Raw genomic sequence first — 25,747 nt, 5'->3', positions numbered from 1 at the left:
TTTTCTCTGCAGCTCCGTCAGCATGGTTACGACTTTTATTTTGAATTCTTTTTCAGAAAGATTGGTTAGGTCTATCTCCTTATCAGGGGTTGACTCTGTGATTTTGGTCTGTATCAAATTCTTCTGCCTTTTCATAGCGATAGAGATAGTTGTGCGGAGCTGGCCCTTGTGTCAGCTGGGAGAATGTCCCTTCTTGCTGGTTTGTGGCCTTCCTCTCCCCCTTCGCAAGGCGCTGGTTTCTCACAGGTGTGGATGTAGTCTGGCTGTTGTCCTGTGTCTTCTGGTCCCTCTTTTAGGAAGAGTTGTATTTGTTGTATTTTCAAATATATATATGGTTTTGGGAGGAGATTTCCGCTGCTCTACACACACCACCATCTTGGTTCCACCCCTTGTTTGCAAATTTCTGAAGATAACTTTAAAGTTACTTGTTCTTGTTTGTCTTACATAATGGACCTTTTGTATCTTGTGGTTTAGGAGTAATTATTTAATAGTATTCTCTGTGAGATGCATTAATTAATCTAGAACACAAGAGAAGTCATCTCTATTTGAGAGTAATTTCTGGCAAGAAGAAATTTAAAAATTATGTTAAAGCCTTTGCTTTTTACCATAATAGCACCAAACTACCAATATGACATTGGACTTGACACTTACTTTCTTACTTAAAAAAAATGATCTCTCAAAGTATCTTGATTTTGCTGCTCAGGGGTCCTGGGAAAAACTCTTTAACCATCATCAATTTTACTCAATTGGAATTTTTCCAGAGAAGGTGTCCCCTTGTGATGTGGCTGAGCTCTTATTAATAAAACTTACTAATGATAACATAAGGATGGCTCAAAATTATATTCTCATTTCTCATTTTCTTTTCACCCATAACATTTTAGTTTTTAGAATTTTATAATGTAATTCCACTGTACCTTTCTATACAGGATTGTTGAAACATGTTTCTCTGTTTATATATATTTAGTTATAATTTGAAAATCATAAAGAATCACCATGTACAGTTAAAGTCTGCCAAGTCCTCTCAGGATGGGTATAAAGAGAATATTTGTGGACAATATTTTATATAACCACAGTGGCAAAAATGAAATAGGTAGTTATAGAAGATGCAGAACCACTTATTTAAACCGTTTATAGTTGGTCAGAGACTTAGTGAGAAGAAAACATGTAAGACTGTTGTATGCTACTATTTGCACATTCATTCTTGGAAAAATGTTAGGACTGGAAGTTAAGGCAAACTGTAATCACACAGAAGTCATGTTGGTTTCTCTGTGTCTGATGGGATGTACTGTATGCTGTTTTATGAACAAAGTGATTTTCCTGTCACATAGTTCGTAAACTCCATATGCTTCTAGGTCACAAAGCCTCCAAAGATTTACTTAAGTTACTGTGCTGGGATGAAATAGAGGAGCAAACAACAGTTAGCTCAGCTAGTGATTTTTTACATTTTATTGTAATAAACAATTTCTCCTATGAGAAATATCTAAGTTTATAAAGGTAACTAGTAAAGGCTATTCCTGATATATGCAGAACTTGTATTTCAAAAGTGCACTCCAGAGACGTTTTTGGGATTTAGAATATTTTTCCATTTTTCCATCATACCCTCTGTCTCAGGCATTCCCAGATTTTGCAACTACAGGAATACTGATTTCCTCATGTGAAATCCTAGCCTCACTCCTGGTGCCCAAGTCCTTTGATATACCTCATACAGGTGAAACTTTACAAATGTGTACATAAGACCTTTATGTATACAAGTGCTGGCACATGCATAAACACACACACACACACACACACACACACAGAACTGCCTTTTTACACATTACATTTTACATTTGGTTTATCCCACAGTTACTCTTTCTAAGGGTGAATTTATACAAGGTCCAGCTTTATTGATATTTTATCTTCCATTAATGTTTTTAATAATGTCTCACGCTACAGTCCGTTGACAGTGTGATGTGTTCAGGGCAATGCAAAAGACAATATAATTTCTCGTAAGTCTACAAGGAGTACTACAATAGTAATGGTTTTGATAAGATGCAAAACTGAGCATTTCAAAGCTCTAAAACCATTCTCAATTCCCTCATTGCCTTTAATGATTGTATTCAATTTATTGATATTAAAGCAATTTGAAGTTTTCACTGGTGAAAATTCCCCAAGATGTTTTTCTCAAATTAATTTAAGATCAATGAAATATTACAACCTGACTTAATTAGTAAATATTTAATATACTATCTACAAACAATATAAGTTGTACACATTGCTATATTGGAAACTCCCAACACTCCCAGCAGCAAAAAGTTTTCACTATACTATGACTATATTTACTTACTGTATTTCTTCTTTCTATGTGTGTGTTTTCCTGTTTCCAGCTAGACTCTTAAAATTAGAAACAGAATTTTCCAGTAGGTACTATTTCTTATCTGTGCTTTGCTTTTGTAATTACTTTGACTCTGTATATAGTATCACTAACCTCTGATGTCTTACCACTTAATTTACTACACCTTATCCCCTTGACTAAATTTAAGTGCTAGGCATATTCTGTTCAAGCTCTAAACATGCCCTTTGAGTAGGCTATGTTGTCAGTTGTTTAGATTGTGGGTTTGAGCACATAGTTTGAGATAGAAAAGAAAGAGACACAGGGAAATTCTCGTATAATCATGCACTATACAGCTGATCCTAGACCAAGCTGGCTGCAGAGGCATTTCAGAAGGGGCCATGTAAATGACTCTGGGTGGATCAGCCAAAAGCTGTAGTCATTAGAAAAACAGCTTAAAAAACATGTTCTTCAATGAGACTGCCTGTCTTCAAGCACAATTTAAATGTAAGAATACCATGTCTAGGCAACTCTGTATTCCCCATAATGACTACAGAAATCTATCGTCTATAGTAGGTACAGTATAAATTCTCCAAAATAAAAGTACCCCTCAGAACTGAATTTTGTGTAAACATGATTCCTTATATTAAATGCATTTATCCTCATAAACTAACTTTACCTCAAATGCGTTTTTTCCATAAACTAAATTTATCCTTGTCTTAATCAGTAAATCTTTAGGAAAAAATCTTTGGAAGAAAAAGCTGAGAGGCCGAGGTCTACAGATGCAGTGTTGGCCAGGGTTACCCTTTGAGATCAAATGGAGTCTGACCTGGGAAGAATATGCCAATGATGGCCTCTTTAATTAATGCTAAGGTGCCAGGGAAACACGAAAAACTCAACAATCTGCTCTTTTAATGTCTTTCTTCACTAGCTGATTACAGGAAATAGTCTCAGAGGAACTATTTCCTCTCCAAATTAAGCAAGGAGTAGAAGCAAGGAACTTTTCTTCTTTCCCTGTTTTATGAATTTATTTAAGGTATTTGCTTAGCAGAGTGCTTTGAACTACACAGTGCTTTCCTTGTTGACTCATTTCCATCAGCAGCAGCAATTAGCATCAGTTTCCTAGGCAACCATTCTGTACCCTACTGAGAAAAACCTTTTCTTGACAGGATCATTCTGTCTAAAATTGTTTTGTTTTCCTTCTTTCACAAGTGTACGGTAAGCTTTCTTGTCATTTCTTTTAACACAGTATTATTATGCCCCTTATTATTAAAATCAGAAACATTTACTTGCTTTTATATTGCATATGGTTGAATTTATTGTCAATGTCTCTTGCTTCTCTCTTAAAACCTTAAAAGAAATCAACAAAAAAATGTTCTTAGGCGTATGCCAATCTGCTTACATTTTTTTTGTTCAGTCTAATCGGTGAGCTTTTACATGCTCAAGTAATCACAGCTGGTCCTGATGAAACCCCAAAGGATACACATTCAAAATCAAACTTTTCTGTATACCAACAATGTCATATATTGCTCAGAAGCAAGTTAGAATTTTCAGGAACACTGAGAAAGTTTCAACTCCATTGCTTTTGTTATAAATCAACCAAGCAATGTTGATAAATTAATGTAACAAAATAACTAAATGAAAAATACATGTTAAAAACAGGGATTGTGACTGTCTTAAAATATTTGACATGATAAAATACTATGACCAGAAAAGCATAGCAGTGGTATAGCATGAATCAGAATCATGGGGAAAAAAGGAGACTTCAATAGTTATAAATGCTCAACAGTATGTCACAACAACAAAGTAAAATTTACTTTATCATTTTAGTTTAAATAATAAGTGGCAGGAGCCTGATTTATTGTCTGTTAGGTAGTGATTCAAAATTCAGGCAAGGAGGTTACTCATTGGCAAAATGGCAGAATCATCTTAATGTATGACAAAAACTTTCAGGTTTTTGCCTATATTTTGTCAGTAAAAGGATGATCATAGACAGATGATAATAAGACAGCAAGAGTGATCAAAACAGTGATAGGTACTTTAAATAAGCACTTGTCATATTATTTCTTTTAATTGTCACAACAAACCACAAGATGAATACCACTTTCATTCCCTCTTTACAGATGGGAAATCTGAAATTTAGAGACTGTGTCACTTGTGGCTAGTAAGAGAGAAAGGCAGGGTTTGATTTCAGATTTTCTGACACAAGAACCTACTATTATATAAAATATTTTTACTACACTGATGTAAGTCAAAGTGATGCCTAAATGGGACAATAAGTTGCCTTTATCCATTATTCTGCCAGTTTTCCCATCTGGGAAATGTATTATAGTATGGATTAAAAATATTGGTGGAAAATAAAGGTACCTAATGTAATAACTTGTTTAATAATCATATCACAGTATGATTTTTCATAACTTAAGTGTAATGTAAGCAGCTTAGCATAATGTTTTGGGGGAATTATAAAGTAGGTTTCTGTGGATGAGAGCATGTCTCAATTAGTTTCTTATACCTATTTACCTCCTATGTATGTTTCCACCAATTTATTTCCCCAAAACCAAGAAAAAATATTACTTCCTTCCAGAATTCAATTCATCTGCCAGAGAATGCTTTGATACTCTTTTCTGAATAGTTACCTGTCTCTGTTGCCCAGAATAAGTTTTCAAGACAGACTTCACATTTTACCTTTAGATGTTTATCTGTATAGTGTTAATCGGTTATCACCTATTGCTGTGTTACCTGGGTTGTATATTTGAATCTTTTATTTTCTATCAACCTATAATCAATAACATTTTTTAACCATTATGAGATGAATTTGTTTTTAAAAAGTTGCTTTTAATGTTTTCCTTCCAACTGATATACAGGGAAATTACTTATCAGATTAGTTCCAAATTGTGATTCATTTGCTTAGCCATGGCATGATTTTAGAGCCACATCATGAGATATTTTTGTATTACTTATTGAAACTGTCTCATTACTATAACAACATTGCTGAAAAAATAGTAAGTTAATATTCGAATATTGTTTCTCACTGTAACGTGAAAACTAGTTAATTACATTGAAAACCTGATGTTAACAAAAGAGAAAATAAAATACATATCACACATACTCCTTAACTAACACAATTTAGTCTAAAATAAATTAAAAATGTCCACTTCTAGAAAAGTTTAAATGTTCAAAATAATTATAATTGAGCCTTCCAAAGTTTACTGTTTAGAATAAAAAGTATAATGTTTTCTGCTGTGAAGATCGATGTTACCTCTCAATTATGTATGGTGAATAATTCCCAATTATTGTATAATCTAGATATTTAATGTTCTGAACAACTACATCCTATTCATGATTTTGCACAGTAACGTTTGGAGGAAAACAATTTTTTAAAATTAGAGTAGAAAACAGGAAAGGGAATAAGAAGGTAGAAAAAAGAAGCAATGAAAAATAAAATACAGTTTAATCTTTTACCTCCAAAAGAAATTTTCATGTTGCTGTTTGTCCTCAGAAATAGATAGGGGTTATCCTGCCTTTTGGAGCACTGTCTAGAAGACAGTCCTCAATTGGGATTTGCTGGCAGGAATCTAGAACAGATTGTAACACAGGACCTACACAGCCAGGAAAGTGAGTATGAAGCCAGAAAATAAATATAAAGACAGTATTTGTTTCCCTCTGGCTTTGTCTAGAAAAAAATAGTATCTCTGCATCAACATAGATGACTGTGGATTAACTGTATTATCTGGTGTTAATTATAATAATAACCTGATTGGGCTGGACCCTTCTTCACACATATTGCTGTTGCTCTTTCTTTAAAGTAGAAGCACTCAGGAAGATCCAGAAGATTGTATGACTGGGGAAAATAGAGATACCCTGGTGAAGAACTATTTGGAGGCCTTCTTTTAATTTGAGTTCTTTGACATGCAAAGCCTATTGTATAATAATGTAATTGAGTTCCCACAACAACAATTGTTAAAAGGTTTAACAATATTATAAAATAATAGGCACTATTATTATTTCCATCTTATGGATGAGGTATTGAAACCCAATGAGTTTAAGTAAATTTTTTAGGATGAAGTTATTAGAAAGCAGCGTGCTGGAGTTTGTACCATGTTTCTCTGAATTAAAGTCCATGTGACTTCCTCTAATGTATACTATAAAAGACAGTAATTTCCTTAATGGAAATATATGATGGATAGATGGTGGATAGCTGGATGCGTGGAGGCATGTGTGAATAGAGGCATTTAATAGACATTTGTAGAATGAGGAATTATGCATATGATCACGTACACATACCATAACTCTTACATTTTTATTTTTATGCATCTGATTTTGTGACTGTCTTCAGCTTTTGTGTTTTTTGGTGCATTTACCATTAATCTTCCCTAAACTTTTCCCAATCGCTGAGTGAATTTGCTCCTATCCCAGGTCCTAGGCTATAAGTGCATGAATCACCCAGGAGATGTGCTGATGAGACCTCTGTTTGGAGAAGACCATCTCTCCTTGGGTGAAGTTGCCATCTCTACGCTGATGACAAGCCCTTGCTTAGAAGAAACTTTTAAATTGATTGAACCACTTGAAACCCCCAGAGTAATCCTATGCTCAGGATTTTTCTAAATTCACTCTGAAATTAATATTCGGCAATGTGTTATTTCCTATATGAAAGTTTTAACAATATTATTTCCCCCACCCTACAAAATAAGTATGTCATAAACTTGGCTCCCACACAGCCTGATTATTCTAAAATAGCACTTCTTGAAATCTGTTAAATTCCTTTAAAGAAAAAATGATTAGTTCTCCCAGGTTTGGGTTAAATTACTTTTCTTACAAGTTTTGCTTAAATATATACAAATATAAAATTATTTTATTTACAAACTCCTAATCAACCGTGCAATTCAGATCTTACGAATTTTCTCTGAAACAATAAAACCAATAAAATCCAATTATTCTACTACTTCCCATTTAAAACAAATGATATTATTTTGCAGAAACTAAAGTATCACTTTACATTGTCAAGTGGCCATCTTAAAAAGACAAACATACTCAATCAGGTAATTCAGCTTTAAAATTCAGATGAATTCTGTTGAAGTGGATTGCTCACCCAAAAAGCCTGATTCTTAAGCATTATGCTCTATCATTCTGAGTGGGGTGAGGAAGAGTTTCCAGAGCAGGCAGAATCTAAGTGACCCAGCGAAACACAGGCAGATCTCTCCCGACCTGCTTGTGAATGTGCAGATTCTGATCATAACTGTAATAAAAAAAATTTTCAATAAAATATTCATTCTAAAATCTTGACCAAAATTATTAGAACAAATCCTGCCCACCCCCACCTTGTCCAATACAACTTGTTTCTAAACCCGCTTACTAGCAGTAGAGATTTTTATATAAAGATAGTGAAAGTTAAATTCTGTAGAATTTATTTCTAATCTAGAATATATTTTTATTAAAAGGCTTCTTTCATTTTTGCTTGATCATAGTAAAATATCATTTCTTGAACATTTTTTTGACTAGGTAAGACAAAATCAGCATTGACATGTTCTGATAGATCCCATTTCAAGCCAAAAATTAGCTATGTGGCATCTCACAGATTGATCATTTTAATGACAGAGCCCCCTCTTTAATGAAGTTATTGCATGACTAGGTAAGTACATATCATATGGCCTTAAAGATCTTTGAAACATCTGCTACCTAGAAAAGCCATAGCTCTTTAGAAAGAGACCATCTGATACATCATTTCCATGTATGTCATTCTAATTTTAACTCCCTAGGTTTTTCTTATTCAGGCTTGCTCACACTGGTCCTGAAGAATAATGCTATTTAATCAGAAATTCACATTTTGAAGCATCTTTTTTAGGTTTTAAATCATGGTGTTTTTGCAAATCAGCAGAGAAACTTACTTTAATGACATTTTTCTAGAAAACTACAAAGCATATATTAAGCTAAATATAAAATGAAACCTCTTCTTTCTTTGAATTTGCTTCACTAGGTACAAAAAATTAAATTGTTTATATAAACAACTTTTTAAAAATAAACTGCCATACAAATTGGTTATCTTTCTCTCATTCTGCCTAGCTCCAGTGTCAGTTCCTATTCTTTCTTCTTTCTTCTTTTGGTCATGATATATGCATTCTTGGTTTATCTGCAATTTAATAAATTCTATTATCCTTATTTTGGGGGAAGACAGAGAATGGAATTCTGGTCACCTAAACTGTTTGATTACTTTTCCTGTTTGCTAACAGTTTTAGATGTCTCATCATTTTATTTCTTTTTGTTGTTCCTATTTATTACAGAGGAGGTGTCTGCAAGGATAGTTCAAGTAGTCACAGCTGAGGCTGTAGCGGTCCTGAAAGGTGAACAAGAAAAAGAATCTCAGCATAAAGATCAGCTTGCAGCTCTGCCTATAGGTAAATGTGAAAGAACCTCAGGTCAGGGACTGTATCTGCTGCATCCTAATCGCAGGAACAGATCTTCTTCAAAGACAGATCGCATCCGCATCTCATCCTTACATGCAGCATCCATCAGAGCCCTCTGTTGGGATGCACTGGAACTTACCTCCACCTCCTCAGTAGGGTCATCTGTGGTATTTGGGTAGTCTTCAGTGATAAACTTATAATTAGACTTTGCTCCTTAATTGTCCTTAATTTTTCGACCACTATAGATAGTTATTATTTTTAAAAACCAACGTATTTTAATGGCATGGTCCCCAGTCATAAGGAAAATATACTAATAGTTTAGTTAGAGATGACTGTTTACCTTTACGGGATTTGGTGAATGACCATCTATGCTATTATCTTTGGGTCCTCATCTAGCTGCACAAAACCTGTAGCCAGGGCTTTGGTAGAATCATCAGTGACTTCATATCCCATTTGAGGTGCTGGTCTTGATGCCTCTGAGGGCACTGAGATAGCAGCGTTCTCTCCCAAGGTCACAAGTCAAATGCCTTCCAGAGCCAAGCGGGTAATGGAATGGTGCTTGTCCAGGAAAGCACACTCAGCCAGAGGCTTGCTGCCCCTACTCTCAGACAGACAGGTAGGTAGGTAGGTAGATAGGTAGATAGTCTGTGTGTATACATGCAGACTCACAAGGAAGAAAACTCCTTTAGGTTCAGCCTGTGTTATTTCAAACACATATAACTAATCCATAGAAAGATAGGGCTTTTAAAGCCTAAAAATAGTACATATTCATTTTTCTTCCTTAGAATTTGACATTATCCATAACATTTGATTTTCTAAGCAGTACTTCTTCAATTGTCTACTAAAATATAAGCAATAAAAAATTCTTCTTTCCCAGAATAATTAAAAATACTCTTATTATTTTCAATAAAACATGCTTTGGTTATCAAGGATTGTTTTTCTTTTAAAACAGAGAGGGAAAAAATTATTTTATCAAAACATTAATCTTCTATTTGCAGCTCACTTCTATTTTTTAAATAAGCCTCCCCCGTTTGAAATTTGAAACCTGAAATATATAATGTAAAAGACTCAAGGCACAGAAAGGTTGCCCAGCATCCCAAAGCGTCCTCTACTAACTGCTTAATGAAACTGAAATTCACCATTTTTTAAATAGATTTTACCACTGGCCTTGACTGATACATATTTCCTTTGGAAATCCCTTACGATTGTGTAAGTGGTTATAAAAAACATTAAGTGTCTCAAAGAGAAAAACTTAAAGTCAACTGCGAATGAGTTGCATCTTTTAGAACCTTTCTCTTCTCTCCTTCTTCATGTGTCATCCCCAAGCCCGAGGACTGCTCAGATCCCACTGGTTTATAGTTTGTCTGACAGTTGCCTGAGGCTGTGACAGCTTCACTTTTCTTCTCTGCGAGCACAGACAGAAGATAGGTTTTGACATTAGACTCAGTAGACAAAATGTTTAAAAAGCATATCACTTATGATAACTGAATGATCAAGGTAACGTTTGTTTGCAAGTCAAGAAGTTGAGCAATACAGAGTTTCTAATATTTTTTTCAGTCAGTCAAGCCAAAACCAAACTAAAATGCTTGCCTGGGTGTATTTGAATATAGTAGATTGTATAAAATAAAAATTTTTTAAGTATGAAATAAAAATACTTTGTTGATCAAACAAGCAGATACAAATCAATAGGATTAATGATAGTATTTTAGCAGACATTCCTAATCCATTTTTATGGAGAAGACAAAATGATATTTTTTTAAATATTAAATGCTCTTCTTTCTTTTTAGGTTTTCAAAAATATGTGAATCAGGTCATGGGGCTGAAAATAAGTCACATGCAGCTTACTATTGGATCTTTCCCTAAATTTCATAGAGAGGCCTTTTTACAGATGACAGAACTGCCTACACATCTAATGGGATTAATTGTTGTATCTTATTTTTCCATTGTTTGGTCTTTAGCAGCTGAAGAGACAGCTAATCTGCCTCCTTCTCCACCCCCATCACCAGCCTCAGAACGGACTGTTGCAGTGGAGGCAGGTAAGGCCTCTTGGACTTTTTGAGGTTTGTCTTCCGAAAAAGGGTAAATGACATTAATCCATAACCACTAGACTTTAGTACTAGTTAGTTAGTATGTGAACCAGCCTGGGAGCTGTCTCAAATAGTCCAGAAGAAACAGAACCTTTAAATAAATGTGTAATCACTTATCTATAAAATCAGAAGTAGAGGAATATGTTAAAGAGGAAGAATCTGCTTGATAAAGGAAAACAACTCTGTGTTTAAATTGCCAGAATAACTAAGAGAACCAGTTTACTTAACGGAGGATGTTTTGACAGAGAGAATCCTATCTTTGACAGAGAACTGAACAAAAATAAATGTACTGATGAAACCAGCCAGCCACTTCCTTATAAAAGCACTGCCAGGAATTGTCTCTGTTTTGCTCACCATTGCACTGCCAAGGCGTTCCCCAGGGCCTGGCCTGTAGCAAACTCTCAATCAGTTTTAATGAATAAATGAAGAAGTCAGTGAATGAATGTGATATTAAGAACAGTGAACTGGAAGCTGAGATCATGGCTTCTTTCCTGCTGAGACCTGGTATTGTCCGTGAATCTATTTATGCATTTTCTCAGTGCAGAATGCTGTGTCAGCTTTTCAGTTCTCTGTTGATAAAACAGAGGGAGGCCTTTGAAGAATATTCATTCAGAATCGAGATGAAAGGCATTATTGAAAAGCAAATTATTATGGATTTTCTGACTTAAGTCAGTTAACTTTTGCGTATTGCTTGAGAGTACAGGAGAAGGCAGAGGAGAGCTACAGCTCAATTGTTTCAGTAAATTTACTTTTCATATACTTAAAATCAGAATTTTAGTACTCTTCCACTTTATTCATTTTTTTCATTTACTTTTCCTTTTGTTGTTCATTTTAGAGATTTACTGTGTTAGAAGTTGAATAGCATCACAGAAGACTGTCTTTTTATAATTTGTGATTAGATACATTTAAGATATTCTTTGATTTCCTAAATACAGATTTTCCTAAATTATTGAATTGTTTTTGCCACAAATTTATAAACATAAACTTCTTTTTTAGTGAAGTTTTTCTTTCTTAAATTAAGACCATTTTTCTATTTTAGTGCCCAAAATAAAGTTAACAAACTAGATTATTATAGGTAATAAATGAAAATTTGGGGGGCTAAAATTAACACATACAATCCATGTCATAACTGCCACTTATTATTAGTGAATTCCCTGAAAATGTGATTTTATCCTTTAATTCATAGATTTGAAAGATTCTTTTTGGCCTTATGTCATCCATTAATTTGGCACATTTTTGTGGACCACCTCAATGTACCTGCACTCTTCAAATTCTGGAAATCCACTAATGAGGAAAACAGACATGATCCCAGCTTGTAAAGAGCACATGGTCTGGGGGAAGACAGAAACCCAATAGATACGCTTATCTTAATTTCAAATTGGATTAGCACTATTAAGGAAAAGAACAGAGAGCTTTAAGATAGAACAAGAGATATGTTATTCTCCTGGATGCTGAGCCCAGAAGCAGAAGGAAGTGTTGGTCTAGCAAAGATTGGGGAAAGTGGCATTTGGGGCAAGAGGATTTACAAGGGCACTCAGGTAGGCAAGAGCATGAAGTGTTCTGGGAACTGAAGGAGCCCCTTGGCTAGTGAGTGATGCGGGGAGAGTTTGAGGGTAAGCAGCTGCCAGCTGGGTGCAGGGGCCTGGATTCCCCCATGCTGAGGCAAGCCTTCCTTAACAGCTATACTTCCCCTCAGGTCATTGAGAATGTATCTGAACCCCTACCGAAAGCCTTTCAGGTGTCTGAGAGTCCTCTTAACCCAGAGAGGGGCATGATATTGACTCCAAAGTCAGCCAGAAGTCAAGTGATGTAGTCTTCTTACCCTTCTATGGGACTTGGAGCAGAAAGGGCAGTCGAGTCTTCCCATCCACCTGGAATTCACCAAGTCTGCTTTCTGGAGGGTGATATAATGGACAGAATGAAAATGTAAATAAAATACAGAATCATTTTCATGTTTTGGTAACTTGGATGTCACTTTCCGTAGTTACTGTTGCCTTAAATTTTGGGATTGCTTTCCCCAAGCTGTTTCAGTGTATTTGGAGAAAATGTCAACTTGCTTCTTACTAAAAGTAATTTGAGGACATTTTATTCTTAACATTTTCCAAATCAAACTTGTATTTTTATTGAATTATTATTTTTTATTTTTTCAAAAGAAAGCATTAAACTATATGAAGGTCTAATGATTGACTTTTAAAGGGGTAACCATTTTTTTAGTAATTTTTTAAAAGATTATGTATTTTATAAACTCTGTCTCATTAATTTAAAAGACCGTGCAATATTCTCATTCTAAATATATGAAAGATATGTGGTCTAGATGATCAAACTAGCCCCTCTCTTATATTTTAAATTGTGCGTAAGGTATGTGTAAGAATTGTGGGTTGGGGGTAGGGGGCGTTGTTTTATCAGAAAATAAATTAGTGAAAAGTCACAGGACAGGATTCAACTCTTTAATTTTTCAAACCAATTGGTATACAAAGACCCAGCCAAAATTCCATTAATGTATTGTTCATAGCAGATGAGGCAGAAAGCAGAGATAGGTTTTTTTCATCTAGCAAATTTTTTATCTTCCTCAACACATCTTCAAAGCAATGTTAATCTAAAGGCAGAGTGACTGTCACAGTCCAATCCTTTTTCTACAAATGTAAGAGAGCTCTTGGATTAGATTAAGTAATTCAGTGATTTTGAGGGTATGCCTACTTTTTCTTAATGATCAAACATTTTAAAAGCTGTTCTTTCCCAAGCATGAAAGCCTCCACTAAAAATAATTTGTTATTTACTGTTATGAATATTCATTTACTATAATTAATATAATATTAATAATCTAAGACTATGTGTTTTTTCTGGGAAACAAAGGGTTTTGATGAAAAAAATAAAGCATATTTAGAAAGGAAACCCAGGTACAGTGAACCAATATTGTACAAGTTATGATGTTTTCCAGTTAATCTCCTTTTTCTTTTTGGCCTAACCATAACACTTGTCATTTGTACTGAAATGTTAGAATTTGGAAGCCCATGCAAGAACAGTGGACTCATCTGGAAACAGAACCAGGAATCTTCTGCCCTTTTAGGTTTGCTCCAGAATCCTGGAGTAGTGTTTTCCTGTGTCAGTGATGTGGCAATATTATAATTGCTGATCTGAAAGCGTTTTCCTGGCAGTATCACTCTGGAGCAGCAAACACAGTTGGTGAACTGAGGAGCCCTCAGTCAAAGCTCTGCAGAATGGAAAGGGCTTAGAGATGGTGGAAAACAATGTAAATGGAGCCAGCAGCCCCACCCAGGCTGTGGAGTGGAAGCTGTGATACCAGATCAGGCAAAATCACTAAGTCACGGACACCCCAAGAGACAGTCTCTCCTAAAAATGAAAGGGGGCTGACTCAAGGCTGGGCCTGGAGAGGCAAACCTTACTTTAACCCAATGTCAATTTTCAAACGCTTTAAAATGAAAAGGCTCATATGTAATCAACCTAAGGAAAACTCATTCCTCCACTGAAACCAAGCTACATTTTTGAAGATTTTCATGGTGTAGAACTGTATAAAAATCCAAGGTTTATAAGGTTACCTTATCCTTGAAAAATATCATAAAAGCATGAGTACTTATAATAAAAAGAGGCATTCAGTGCTGACCTTAAACAGCAAAACTAATTGTTACAAAATGAATATTGAGAGATATTTTCATATATCGAGTCTAGTTCTGATGAGTCAAATGAAAGGAAGGAGCAAGGGTACATGACAGTTTGCCCATGTGTACTGAAGACAAAGATGCCAGCACTGTCTCAGATGTCTTCTAATTTAATCTTCCCAGCAACTTGCACAGATGAATAATATTCACTTCCATGTTGCCCAGGATATCATAGCTAGTAAATGGCTTGTCCAGAATTCAAACCCAAATCTTATTCCCTGCAGCCTTGGTTCTGTTGCATCCCTAAAGCTGTGTCTCATTTAGGCTCTTCCTGTGGGACCCTAAGATGTGATCTTTCAAGGGGAGTTTTCTTGTTACAAGTTACTAATTTCTCTTTTTTTTCAAACCATTCCCAAATAAATAATTCATTTATTTATCATTATTATGTATCCCACCTCTGCTGGGTATGAACCAAGAGTACCCACCATACCCAATTCTATAGCAAATGAGGATCTGTTGTCTTCTATTACTACCACTGGAACCAGACACACTCTGCTAGCCATGGTCCTCTAAGCATCATGTACCTGGCCCATCTCTGGGACTTGTAATGTTGAACTTCAGGCTCACGGGTCCTAAACAGAGACGTGGCGTACATACAGCCCATAGTACCAAAAGGGGAATGGGTTTTGCCAGGCATGCTCTTTGAGGTTGCCTGGCTCAGGGCCAGTTAAATATTGCAGAGAAGCTACTTCTCTACTGCAGCCCTTTTTTGGTCATTTTTGTTCTCTGATTAGAGTCAAAGTTTTCAACATAGAAAATACTTTTTCTTTGAAATGTTATATCTCTGAGGCAAGACTCTGGGCTGTTACCACATTTTGGCACTTTCGAAAAGAGTAACAGCAATAAGAAAGAGGAGGCCAAAATCTTCAAAAGGTTAAGGCATCCAAGGAATATTGCCTTTAAGCTACCAGCTCTCTGCTTTAAATTCTTTAGTTTTATACTACAGTTTGCTCTACTCCCCAAAAAAGGTGAAAAAGCAGAGAGGTGAATATGCATGCCATTTTCACTTCCTGTCCATGCAATCTGTTGAACACATTAGAAGTTTTAGAAGTAACTTCATACATGAGGCGTTTACAGCCTCAGGGAGTCATGGAGGAAATATGAATGGCTAGGCCATGTGACAAGCTCAGGTCTTATGATTCAGCCAGTGTTGTAGGCTTGATGTTAGCCAATTATATTCTCAGCTGAGAAATCGTGCCTCGTTGAACTAAGAATATCAGATGTAATTTTAGGTTTCTGCTATCCCATGGTGTAAAAAGCATCATGGCTTAGAAAGTTCTGAGCACCCATCCAGAAACCAATTCTGTGGAACAATCAGTAAATAATGAGCTCAAAAGACTGAAAGTGTTCTTTCTATAAAATTTTTACATAGTATCCTATGATTTCAGACTTATTTCCAGTTGACAACATTTGGTTGCTCAAAATTAGTTACTTCCCTGAAAATACAGTACATTTTCAAATAAATGCTGTATTTCTGTCTGCTTAAATTTTGTTAGAAACCTTTGATAAAAATCATAGAGATAGATACTATAGACTTTGTTCTGAATATTGTAAGTCATGATATTTAAACATTAGTTCCTTATATAAGTAAGTCAGTAGTGATTGTCATATTTAGTAACCGACCCTGTCGGTGAGATGAGCTGCAGTGTCTGTACCACATCAGAAGCCAAATATTGTTCATTGTCTTCATCCTTAAAGCTCATTGAAATGTACCAGAATCCAAATGCTAAGCAAACTGACCAACACTTGTGTATTTAAGGAAATATACTTAAATAATGCAGATTTCCAAGCTAAGGTACAGGGAAAGACAGAAATGAGAGCAGTTCTTTTAGCATTTCAACAAGGGGTTTGAAATATAAAAACCACCAAGAACCACTAGTGCAAACGAAACTGCATAAAGTCTGTGAACCTGAAGCCAACTGTGTAGAAATTGCCAGCTAATTCTGTCTCAATTAAGCTTTCAGAAGAAAAGCAAAACACAGGAAAACAAATTTATATTATTAGGGACTTTCTTAAAACCATATGCTTTCACAGTCATGCAGTGAGAACCAGTGTTCAAAGGGCTGCCCCTAGGAGTTAGCATCCAAGAAAGAGCTGCTGACTGTGTTTTCCTTAGGAAGGTGGCAAAGAATAATGCATTGTACATTTTTTTTAAGCATTGAAATTTAAACATTACTTTCTGGTTAAAGTCATTAACTAAAATTAAATTAACCAAAATGCTATTTGAGCATCCCAGATAATAAAGTGGTGCTTCAGACAGGGCTGTTTCCCCAATGATTGTGTATACCCTAACAACTTTCTTCTTTCTTGTAAATATATTGATCTAAGCCAGAGAAGAATTAATCTGCTTGAAAGAATTTCTTCCAAAGAATACCTTTGTATTGTAATACTTTGTTTCTATTCCAATGTTTCCATGGTTATTCTGGCTTGTTTGAGGGGAATAGATAATTTCTATTATGCAGTAGGGGTGTCAGCATTTGATTCATTTACATCAATGGCCATGTCCCTATGTGATAGTTTAAATTCAGTGGCTGCTGAAGCATGAACATTCACTCTCTCGCATCCTCCATCAGCTTAGTCTTGTGAATCCCCTCCCTCCCACTGTGCTGCTTCTGTGGCCCATTTGTCCTTGTGCAGGTGTTGTCTCGTCTGTCTGATCTTGTGTCTGTCTTGTCTAGTTCTCCCTGCAGTTTCTTCCTGTGTGTCTGTTTGTAGATGAAGGGGCTGAGGATCAAGTGGGTCCTCTACACAGGTTCCCCAGCCACGAACCTGCCACCAGCAGGGAGAGGCCTAGACTCCTAGCCCACTCCTTCTTGGTGTCTGTGCCTTATGACGACCCTTCCAATTCCGGAGAGGAGTACTATGAGCAGCCTCTGTTCAGCTCACACTGAACTTCCTCTACTGTTCCCCCCAGAAGCCCAGCGCAGAGTCAGAGGCCCACTTAGACCAGGAGAAAGGTGAACCAAGCATGGTCCCCCTTTGCTCCTCCTCCCCAGCCTGCAGCTCTGGCCACATTCATCATACTAGGTGTGCTTTCATTAGAGGGGAGAGAGGGAAAGGAACCTGGTTTTTCCATATGAAAGCCAAGTCCCTATATAACTTATGTCCATCCAGATATCTAAAAATGTGTTTGCTAGAAGCCTTATTGAGGCATGTGAGTGCATCCTTTTTCTATATCATTGTTCTAAGAAGGAAGAAACAAAAAGTTGGGGGGGGCAGGTGCAGGGGGGAAGGAGGCAAAAAAAGTTCAGTTAAGATCTTCTTCCTTCCTGCTCCCTGAAAATCAACCAGTGGGAGAAGAATTATATTCATTTTCCCAAACTGAAGAAGATAACTCTGAATATAATTTTTCCTCCATGGATATTGCTACTTAAATAGAATTAGTCTTCTCTTTATTGCTATGTTAACATGATAGCTTTTTAAGGGAGAAAGATTGATGAGTGTGTTTAATGCAGAATGCATATTATGGAGTGAAATTATTTCTCCCAATCACTTAGTCATCTATTGAAACTACAGAGACTCCCCCAGGTGACTGAGTCTTGGCCCACATCAGCAGAACGGGGCTAAAGTGAAGGAAAATAAGCCTTTGTCATTCCAGCCTCTTTAGGCTGGAGATCCTGCTCATAAGGGGAGACAGACCCTAGTGTGTAACTGGCTATAGTGAGGATAAAATGTGTCAGGGGTGGGCTACAATTTATCTCATTCACTACGTAGTTTAGAGCTAAACTTTTTTTGCTTAGGTGAAGAAGTTATTTTCAAATAGGGAAAAATAACTTGCTAAAGTGAAGAGTTTATTTATTTTCATAATGTCAAGGCAGATAGTTCCAAGGCAGTGGGGAATAATAAGCTCATAGTTCACCAATGATATTCATGATACTAAAGTTCTTCAAGGGTCCTTGGGAAAACAAAGAGCACCAAAGGTTCAGACACACTTGATGGAGAAATACCCGTATTGAGCAAAAACGGAGTTCTTATAGTTTGAGTTTAAAACTATTAAGAAAAATATGTGAATTTTTGAATAACAAACAGGTGTTAAGTAAGTGGAAATAAACATGATTTATACAAAATGAGAAAATGGAAAGCTTAATGGTTACATAGATTTGGAGAACATGTAAATCCAACTGATGATGCTTCATCCAATAAGGTAGCATTATTAGTAAAGCAGCTATATTAAAAGTCACATAGTGATCATCAACATCTCTAGTTTGATGGCATTATTAAAATTGCCTTAGTAATAAGTTAGAATCTGAATTTTTAAAATGTTACTTACATAATTAAATTATAAAAATGAAAGTGTCTGAATGGTAAATGCAAGGAAGTAGATGAGGTAGTTCTCTGCCCCCCAGCCCCAAGGATTTTAATATTTTCTAAAAAAGAAATTCCTCTCCTTTCCATCTGTAGTCTTCTCACAGGGCCATTTAAACAATGTATAATTGTTTCCTCAGAATTTCATAAGAATTTCCCATTTGTAGAATTATAAAACAGCTTATATATTTCCCTCTAATTTCTTAAGCAATAGAATGGGGTTTATTTCACTGGTATTTGAAGTGTAAATGAGAAACAAATGCGCATGATAATTCACGACCTTCATATGTTTGTCTTTTACATTTTAATTGTTAACATTTTTCCACGTGATATACATCCTTGGGGAGGACATTTTGGCACTTTGGTTGCCACTCAATTATCTTTCCCTGAAGGTTTTGTTACGAATTGCAGAAATAAGACTTTATAGGTAAATGCACATTTCTTATTCAGTGTCCAAGAGAACTAAACATGAACAACATCACTGTTACTTCAGGGGTTTAAGCAGCATGATAGCAGTTGTGTCCCAGAGGTAGACTTCTCTAAATAGTAAGATTAAATTTTACCTGGACCTTATTGTTCAAAATATTTTACTTACTCTTAAAAATGTTTACACTCTCGATTATCATACAATGGCAGTGAAGGTAAAATACATTGAGTTAGGTAGTCTTTTGCCTTAAAAACACTAAACAAATTATATTTCCAATAGTTTTGGTGGATATCATGATAAAGCTGTTAAGGTAGTCAATTGGCTATTATTTTAAGGCCAGGCTTTCTTTCTTCCCAAAGATTTCTTTAGTGGAATCTGCATGTTTTAAATAATCAGAAATTCATATGCAGGGGCTTCCTGCATTGGAGAAAACAGCACATGTCTAACAAATCTAAAGATTTTTTTTCAGTACATCAATGCATCTGTCTTTTCACAACCATCTGTTATCTAGCAGCACAATCTCTTATTTCCAGTAAGCTTTCCACATGTGTGCAACTTACTGCCATTTGTATTAAAAGGGTAATAGAACAATAAAACCCTTTCAGCTCTCAAGTTTTAAAATAAATAGCCTTTTAATGAGACTTTAAAAGGCATCATTATTAGGAGATTATACGTAATAATTACCCAGGAAATGCATACCGTACATTGGATTTAGAGTATTAATTTGCCCTTCCAAATGGTAAGAGGTTCACCTGAGGTCAGTAAAATGGAGCTGAAAGTGTTCCTTGGATAATATTTCTGTCATTTCATGTATTGTTCTGTGGTCATGATGTCAACATCTTTTTCACCCCTAAGAAGAAACACTAGAGGGTCCAATGTCTGAGGAAAAGAAACCTGCCACTCTTCCTAAGAAAGAGTGTGGGGCTGCTAAAGTCTCAGACCAACCCAGGGGCCTCAGCGAGGGCCAAGTGAAGTCTAGTGCAGAGGCCCAAATAGTTCCCGAAGTGAGTGCCCCAGCAGGGGTCCTGCAGCAGGAAAGTGTAAAAGAGGTCATGGAGGTGTCTCTAGAAGTAAAAACCCCTTCCTCTGCCAGGGAAGGTGTGTCTTTCTTAGGATTTGCATGTGTTTTGTTGCAAATGATCTCTCCAGCAGCTTTCCAGTGCTATTCCATCGCTTGGTCTTTTCATGATCCCAAGACCACTGTTTTGGGCTTAGTGAGCAGTGGCTTGCACAGGTGGTTTTCCACTGCTGCAGCTCATCCCTAGTTTTACTTTGCTGTGATACAGTGCGCTTCGCAGACAGGCTGATGATGCTGTGTGAGCTTTTGTGCCGCCCTCATCTCAAATGTTTGCCAGTCACATTGCTAATACATGTAAATTTTTATTTTTATTTTTGGGACAGCAATTCATATGCTTTTCTTTCAAATTGTGGAGTTGGATTTTGGCACATACAGGCTTAAATGGTAGACTCGTTTTTTGTTTGCAACTGCAATGTGCTATACTTTTTATGTTTCAATGAATTCTGGTTTGGTTTCCTTAAAACTCCTGCTGCTGCTTCTCATATCATTTCCTTTCCATGGTAGCCAATCCCTTTGATCATCACCATATCTCTTGAGTTTTCATTCATCTAAGCTTTATTAGAAGTTCATAAAGTATTTCTTTTCTATTGTTACAACAGGACACACAAGTATATAAGGTAATGATGATGCATACACTTGCTCGTCAAGAAATGATTGAACTTTATTATTTTTTCCTAGTTCTTTTCCAAATAATTATATTGAGCCCTAATGACCACAGTGAAATACTTTGACCTTACAATACAAGTGAGATTCTAAAGCCTTTTGGATTGCTGTACAAAAAAATAAAAAAGAGGCGTTTCATTTCTGTGAAATACCTCTAAAGCCAGTACTGGCCTATGCTTCACCACTAGGTCATGTTCCCAGGAAATGAGGTCATGACCAAGGAGAAAAATATTTCAGTAGTTGGCTTTTTTAAAAATTTTGTTACTCACCTGACTTCCCAGTAGTGACAATATAATTCAGATCTTCTTACACTTACAAGGCAAACTAAGTAACAATTAGGAAATAAGAAATTTGAATATGTGGTAGAAATGTAATTATCAGTTCTTAGCTCACATCATATCAAGTTAATACCAAGTATTTTTATATATTCCTGAAATTTAATCTCAGAGGTCTTCTAAAACTAATGTTGATAACCTTTCAGTGCCCCAAAAATTGGTCTTGGCATTTGTTGATCAAGTTATTTGAAACTATCAATGCGTATTATAAATTCATTGACCTTCTGCCTTTGGCCTGCCAATTTACTTTTAAATGAGAAACAAATGAAAAAGTTCAGTAGAAATTGATCCTTTTCTGTATTTAGTCCTTAATGTGTATTCTTTTTTGCCCTAGTGTTACTTATTCAATAATACTTAATTCATCATTTTTTGTCTGTAGAAAGCACATGTCTTTTCTCTATGACAAAACACATCACATACTGTTTAGGGGAGACCAAACAAACAAAGGCAAAAAAAGTATTCAAAATATATTCTTATTACAATTACTGTATGCATTAATTCACAATGGGAGTTCATTTTAGCAATAGTACAAATATATCTCAGTCCTAACATTTTCGTATTGATTTTTATATGGGTAGCATGCTTGCATGTTCCATAGTTTTTCTTTTTACCATTCATTTGTCATTTCAAAATATAATTTCAACTTTACTGCCTGAAAGCACTTGCCTATTATTTGTTTAAAAATCAACCCAATTACTTCAGGTTTACTTACAGCCTCGAAGATGGAGCTCCATGATCAACAGGAATTGACTCCCTCTCCAGCTGAGCCATTAGACAAGAAGGAAAAAGAATCAGAGAAACAAAGTAAGCCTGGTGAAGACCTTAAACATGCTGCCTTAGTTTCTCAGCCTGAGACGACTCAAACTTCACCTGATAAAAAGGACGTGCAAGGCACAGAAGAAGAACAAGCGCCTCCCTCTCTACTGGGGCACACTGTCAGTGTTGGCTTAGAAGAAATGAAACTGAAGACAGAGCCAAGCTTTGTGGTACCTGGTATTGGCCTCCCTGCAGAGCTCCCAGCTCCAAAGGGGCAAAAGGACTGGTTCATCGAAATGCCAATCGAAGCAAAAAAGGATGAGTGGGGCTTAGTCGCTCCAATAACTCCTGGCCCACTAACACCCATGAAGGGAAAAGACGTACTTGATGATATCCCCAAATGGGAAGGAAAGCAGTTTGATTCTCCCATGCCAAGTCCCTTTCACGGTGGAAGCTTCACTCTTCCTCTAGATGTCATGAGGAATGAAATGGTTGCAGAAGCATCTCCCTTTGTTCCCATCCTGTTACAGCCAAGTGACATAAAGTCTGTGGAAGAAACCAGTGGCCCAATAACTTCCAAAGAGAGTTCTGAAGCTGAAGCTTCCCATAAGGATAAACCTGAGGAGATGGCAGAAACCCCAGCCTCTGAAGCCGTAGCTCCACCCAAAGATGCCCATGTTCTGACTGTGGAAGAATACGTCCCAGAGAAAGTTTTAGGAGAAGAAAAAGGGGCCATACAGCAAGAGAGTGTGCAGAAAAAAGAGACTTCCACCCTCAGTGATCAGGAAGCTACACTTACTGAAAAGGAACCTCAGCTAAAGCGTGAAGAAAAAACAACCATTTCTGACCAAAAAGCCATGCCAAAAGAGGGCGAACCCCCAAAACCGGCAGATGAAGAAACAGGTGTAATTCAGCCCTCCACAGAGCACACCTTCTCAAAAGCAGAACAGAAAGGCCCAGAGCCAACCGCCGATACTTTAAAACAGGACTCAATCCTTGTAAGTTTGGAACAAGCAGTTACGGATTCAGCCGTGACCTCCAGGACACCGGAGAAGGTCATGACTGAACCACCTGCTCTGAGTGAACAGAGTGAGGAAAAAGTTGCTGACAAAGAGAGCAAGACAGCTGGGGCCATGACTGCAACATCCGCTGAGCTTGGCATGCCATTTTATGAAGATAAGTCGGGAATGTCCAAGTACTTTGAAACATCTGCCTTGAAAGAAGAAGTGGCAAAAAGCATCCAGCCAGGCAGTGATTACTATGAACTAAGTGACACACGAGAACGTGCCCAAGAGTCTTTTGATGCCGTATCTCCCATGCATAAAAATGGTGAAAAGGGACTTGAGGCAGATAAAGAACCCCAGCCCAGCGCTCCAGCATCCGAAGCAGGGTATAGCACTCTTGCACAGAGTTATCCATCTGATTTACCAGAAGAACCTGGTTCTCCTCAAGAAAGAATGTTTACTATTGACCCAAAGGTGTATGGAGAGAAAAGGGATCTCCACAGTAAGAATAAAGATGATTTGACACTAAGCAGGAGTTTAGGACTTGGCGGTAGGTCTGCCATAGAACAAAGAAGCATGTCAATCAATTTGCCCATGTCCTGCCTGGATTCCATAGCCCTTGGGTTTAACTTCGGTCGGGGACATGATCTTTCTCCTCTGGCTTCTGATATTCTAACCAATACTAGTGGAAGTATGGATGAGGGGGATGATTACCTTCCAGCCGCAACACCTGCAGTGGAGAAAGCCCCTTGCTTTCCAGTAGAAAGCAAAGAGGAGGAAGGACAGAAAGAGGAAGAAAAAGCTATTGGAGAGGTAACTCAAGTTGAGACTTCATGTGAGTCGCCTTTCCTAGCCAAAGATTATTACAAGAATGGCACAGTCATGGCCCCTGACCTGCCTGAAATGCTAGATCTGGCGGGTACACGGTCAAGGTTAGCCTCCGTGAGTGCAGATGCTGAAGTTGCTGGGAAGAAATCAGTCCCATCAGAGACTCTGGTTGAGGAGAGTAGAACTGGCTTGCCCCCTGTCACTGATGAAAACCACGTCATTGTTAAGACAGACAGTCAGCTGGAAGACCTGGGCTACTGTGTGTTCAATAAATACACGGTCCCTCTCCCATCACCTGTTCAAGACAGTGAGAATTTATCAGGGGAGAGTGGTTCCTTTTATGAAGGCACTGATGACAAAACACGAAGAGATTTGGCCACAGACCTTTCACTGATTGAAGTAAAACTGGCAGCCGCTGGAAGAATCAAAGATGAGTTCAGTGCCGAGAAGGAAGTATCTCCGCCTACCTCTGGTGACAAACCGGGCCTGGGTAAGGAGTTTGATCAGGAGAGGAAAGCTAATGATAAGCTGGATACTGTACTAGAAAAGACTGAAGAGCAAGCTGATTCAAAAGAGCATGCCAAGGAAGCAGAAGAGTCTGGTGATAAAGCTGAAACATTTGGATTAGGAGTCACCTGTGAGCCTGCTTCAGCCAAAGAACTGGCAGTTTCAGAAGATGCGCCACCGCTCAGGGCTGAGAAAGCAGAGAGAAGTCTGAGCTCAGTGCCGGAGGTAGCTGAGGTAGAACCATCTAAAAAAGCTGAACCAGAACCGGATCTTGCTGCAGAGAAAGCTGACCAGGGTCAATTAGATGTTAAAATCAGTGACTTTGGACAGATGACCTCAGGGCTAAATGCAGAAGCTGAGAAGGCAACAGAGCTTAAACTCGAGGCTACACAGGACCTCGCCCCCTCGTCTGCAGCACCTCAGGAGGTAGATGAGCTTATCAGTGTTGAGTCTGGCCAAGCAAAAGAAGGCACCAAAGTCAGTGAGACAGAAGTCAAGGAGAAGGTGGCCAAGCCTGACTTGGTGCACCAGGAGGCTGTGGACAAAGAAGAGTCCTACGAGTCCAGTGGTGAGCATGAGAGCCTCACCATGGAGTCCTTGAAGGCCGATGAGGGCAAAAAGGAAACATCCCCAGAGTCTTCTCTAATTCAAGATGAGATTGCCATCAAATTGTCAGTGGAAATACCTTGTAAACCTGCTGTTTCAGGAGCTGATATAACCCTAGAAGAGGGAGCTGATGTCCAGATGGAGTTTATCCAGCTGCCAAAAGAAGAAGGCAAAGAGACCCCAGATATATCTATCACGCCCTCTGACGTGACCGAGCCGTTGCTTGAAGCCACAGGGGTTGAACCAGCAGAGGCTCAGGCTGAGGAAGAAGAGATAGAAGCCCAGGGAGAGTATGATAAGCTGCTCTTCCGCTCAGACACCCTTCAGATTACAGACCTGGGTATCCCAGGTGCCAGGGAGGAATTTGTGGAGACCTGCCCAGGTGAACACAAAGGAGTGATTGAGTCTGTGGTAACCATCGAGGATGATTTCATCACCGTGGTGCAAACCACAACTGAGGAAGGGGAGTTGGGCTCCCATAGCGTGCGTTTTGCAGCCCTAGAGCAGCCGGAGGCGGACAGGAGACCACCCCCTCATGCTGAGGAAGAGCTTGGAGCCGAGGAAGCAGCACCCAGGGAAGGCGCCCCCGCGGCTCCAGCCTCGCCTGAGAGAGAAGAGGTTGCCCTCTCAGAATACAAAACAGAAACCTACGAGGATTACAGAGACGAGACCACCATCGATGACTCCATCATGGATGCTGACAGCCTCTGGGTGGACACTCAAGGTGTGCATTCTTTTATTAAATCTGCTACTCCCAAATAA

At 37.6% G+C, this 25,747-nt stretch overlaps 1 protein-coding gene across 29 annotated transcripts in view; it reads left to right on the top strand.

The window, feature by feature from the left end:
• MAP2 (microtubule associated protein 2) overlaps window positions 1-25,747 on the top strand; it is a 281,142-nt gene that overhangs the window by 220,824 nt on the left and 34,571 nt on the right. For 13 of the 29 annotated variants that reach the window (XM_073218188.1, XM_073218201.1, XM_073218197.1 and 10 more), the window contains 3 exons: window positions 8,590-8,703; window positions 10,671-10,748; window positions 21,987-25,709. In XM_073218188.1, coding sequence (XP_073074289.1) covers window positions 8,590-8,703; window positions 10,671-10,748; window positions 21,987-25,709 — 3,915 coding nt within the window. The remainder of the gene's footprint in view (window positions 1-8,589; window positions 8,704-10,670; window positions 10,749-21,986; window positions 25,710-25,747) is intronic. The other 16 variants (XM_073218203.1, XM_073218198.1, XM_073218190.1 and 13 more) reach the window with 7 other exon arrangements.

Source organism: Manis javanica, chromosome 12 (genome assembly GCF_040802235.1).
Source record: "Manis javanica isolate MJ-LG chromosome 12, MJ_LKY, whole genome shotgun sequence".
Classification (NCBI taxonomy): Eukaryota; Metazoa; Chordata; class Mammalia; order Pholidota; family Manidae; genus Manis; species Manis javanica.
Note: the sequence above shows the minus strand (reverse complement) of the source record. Positions and strands in the feature narration are given on the sequence as shown.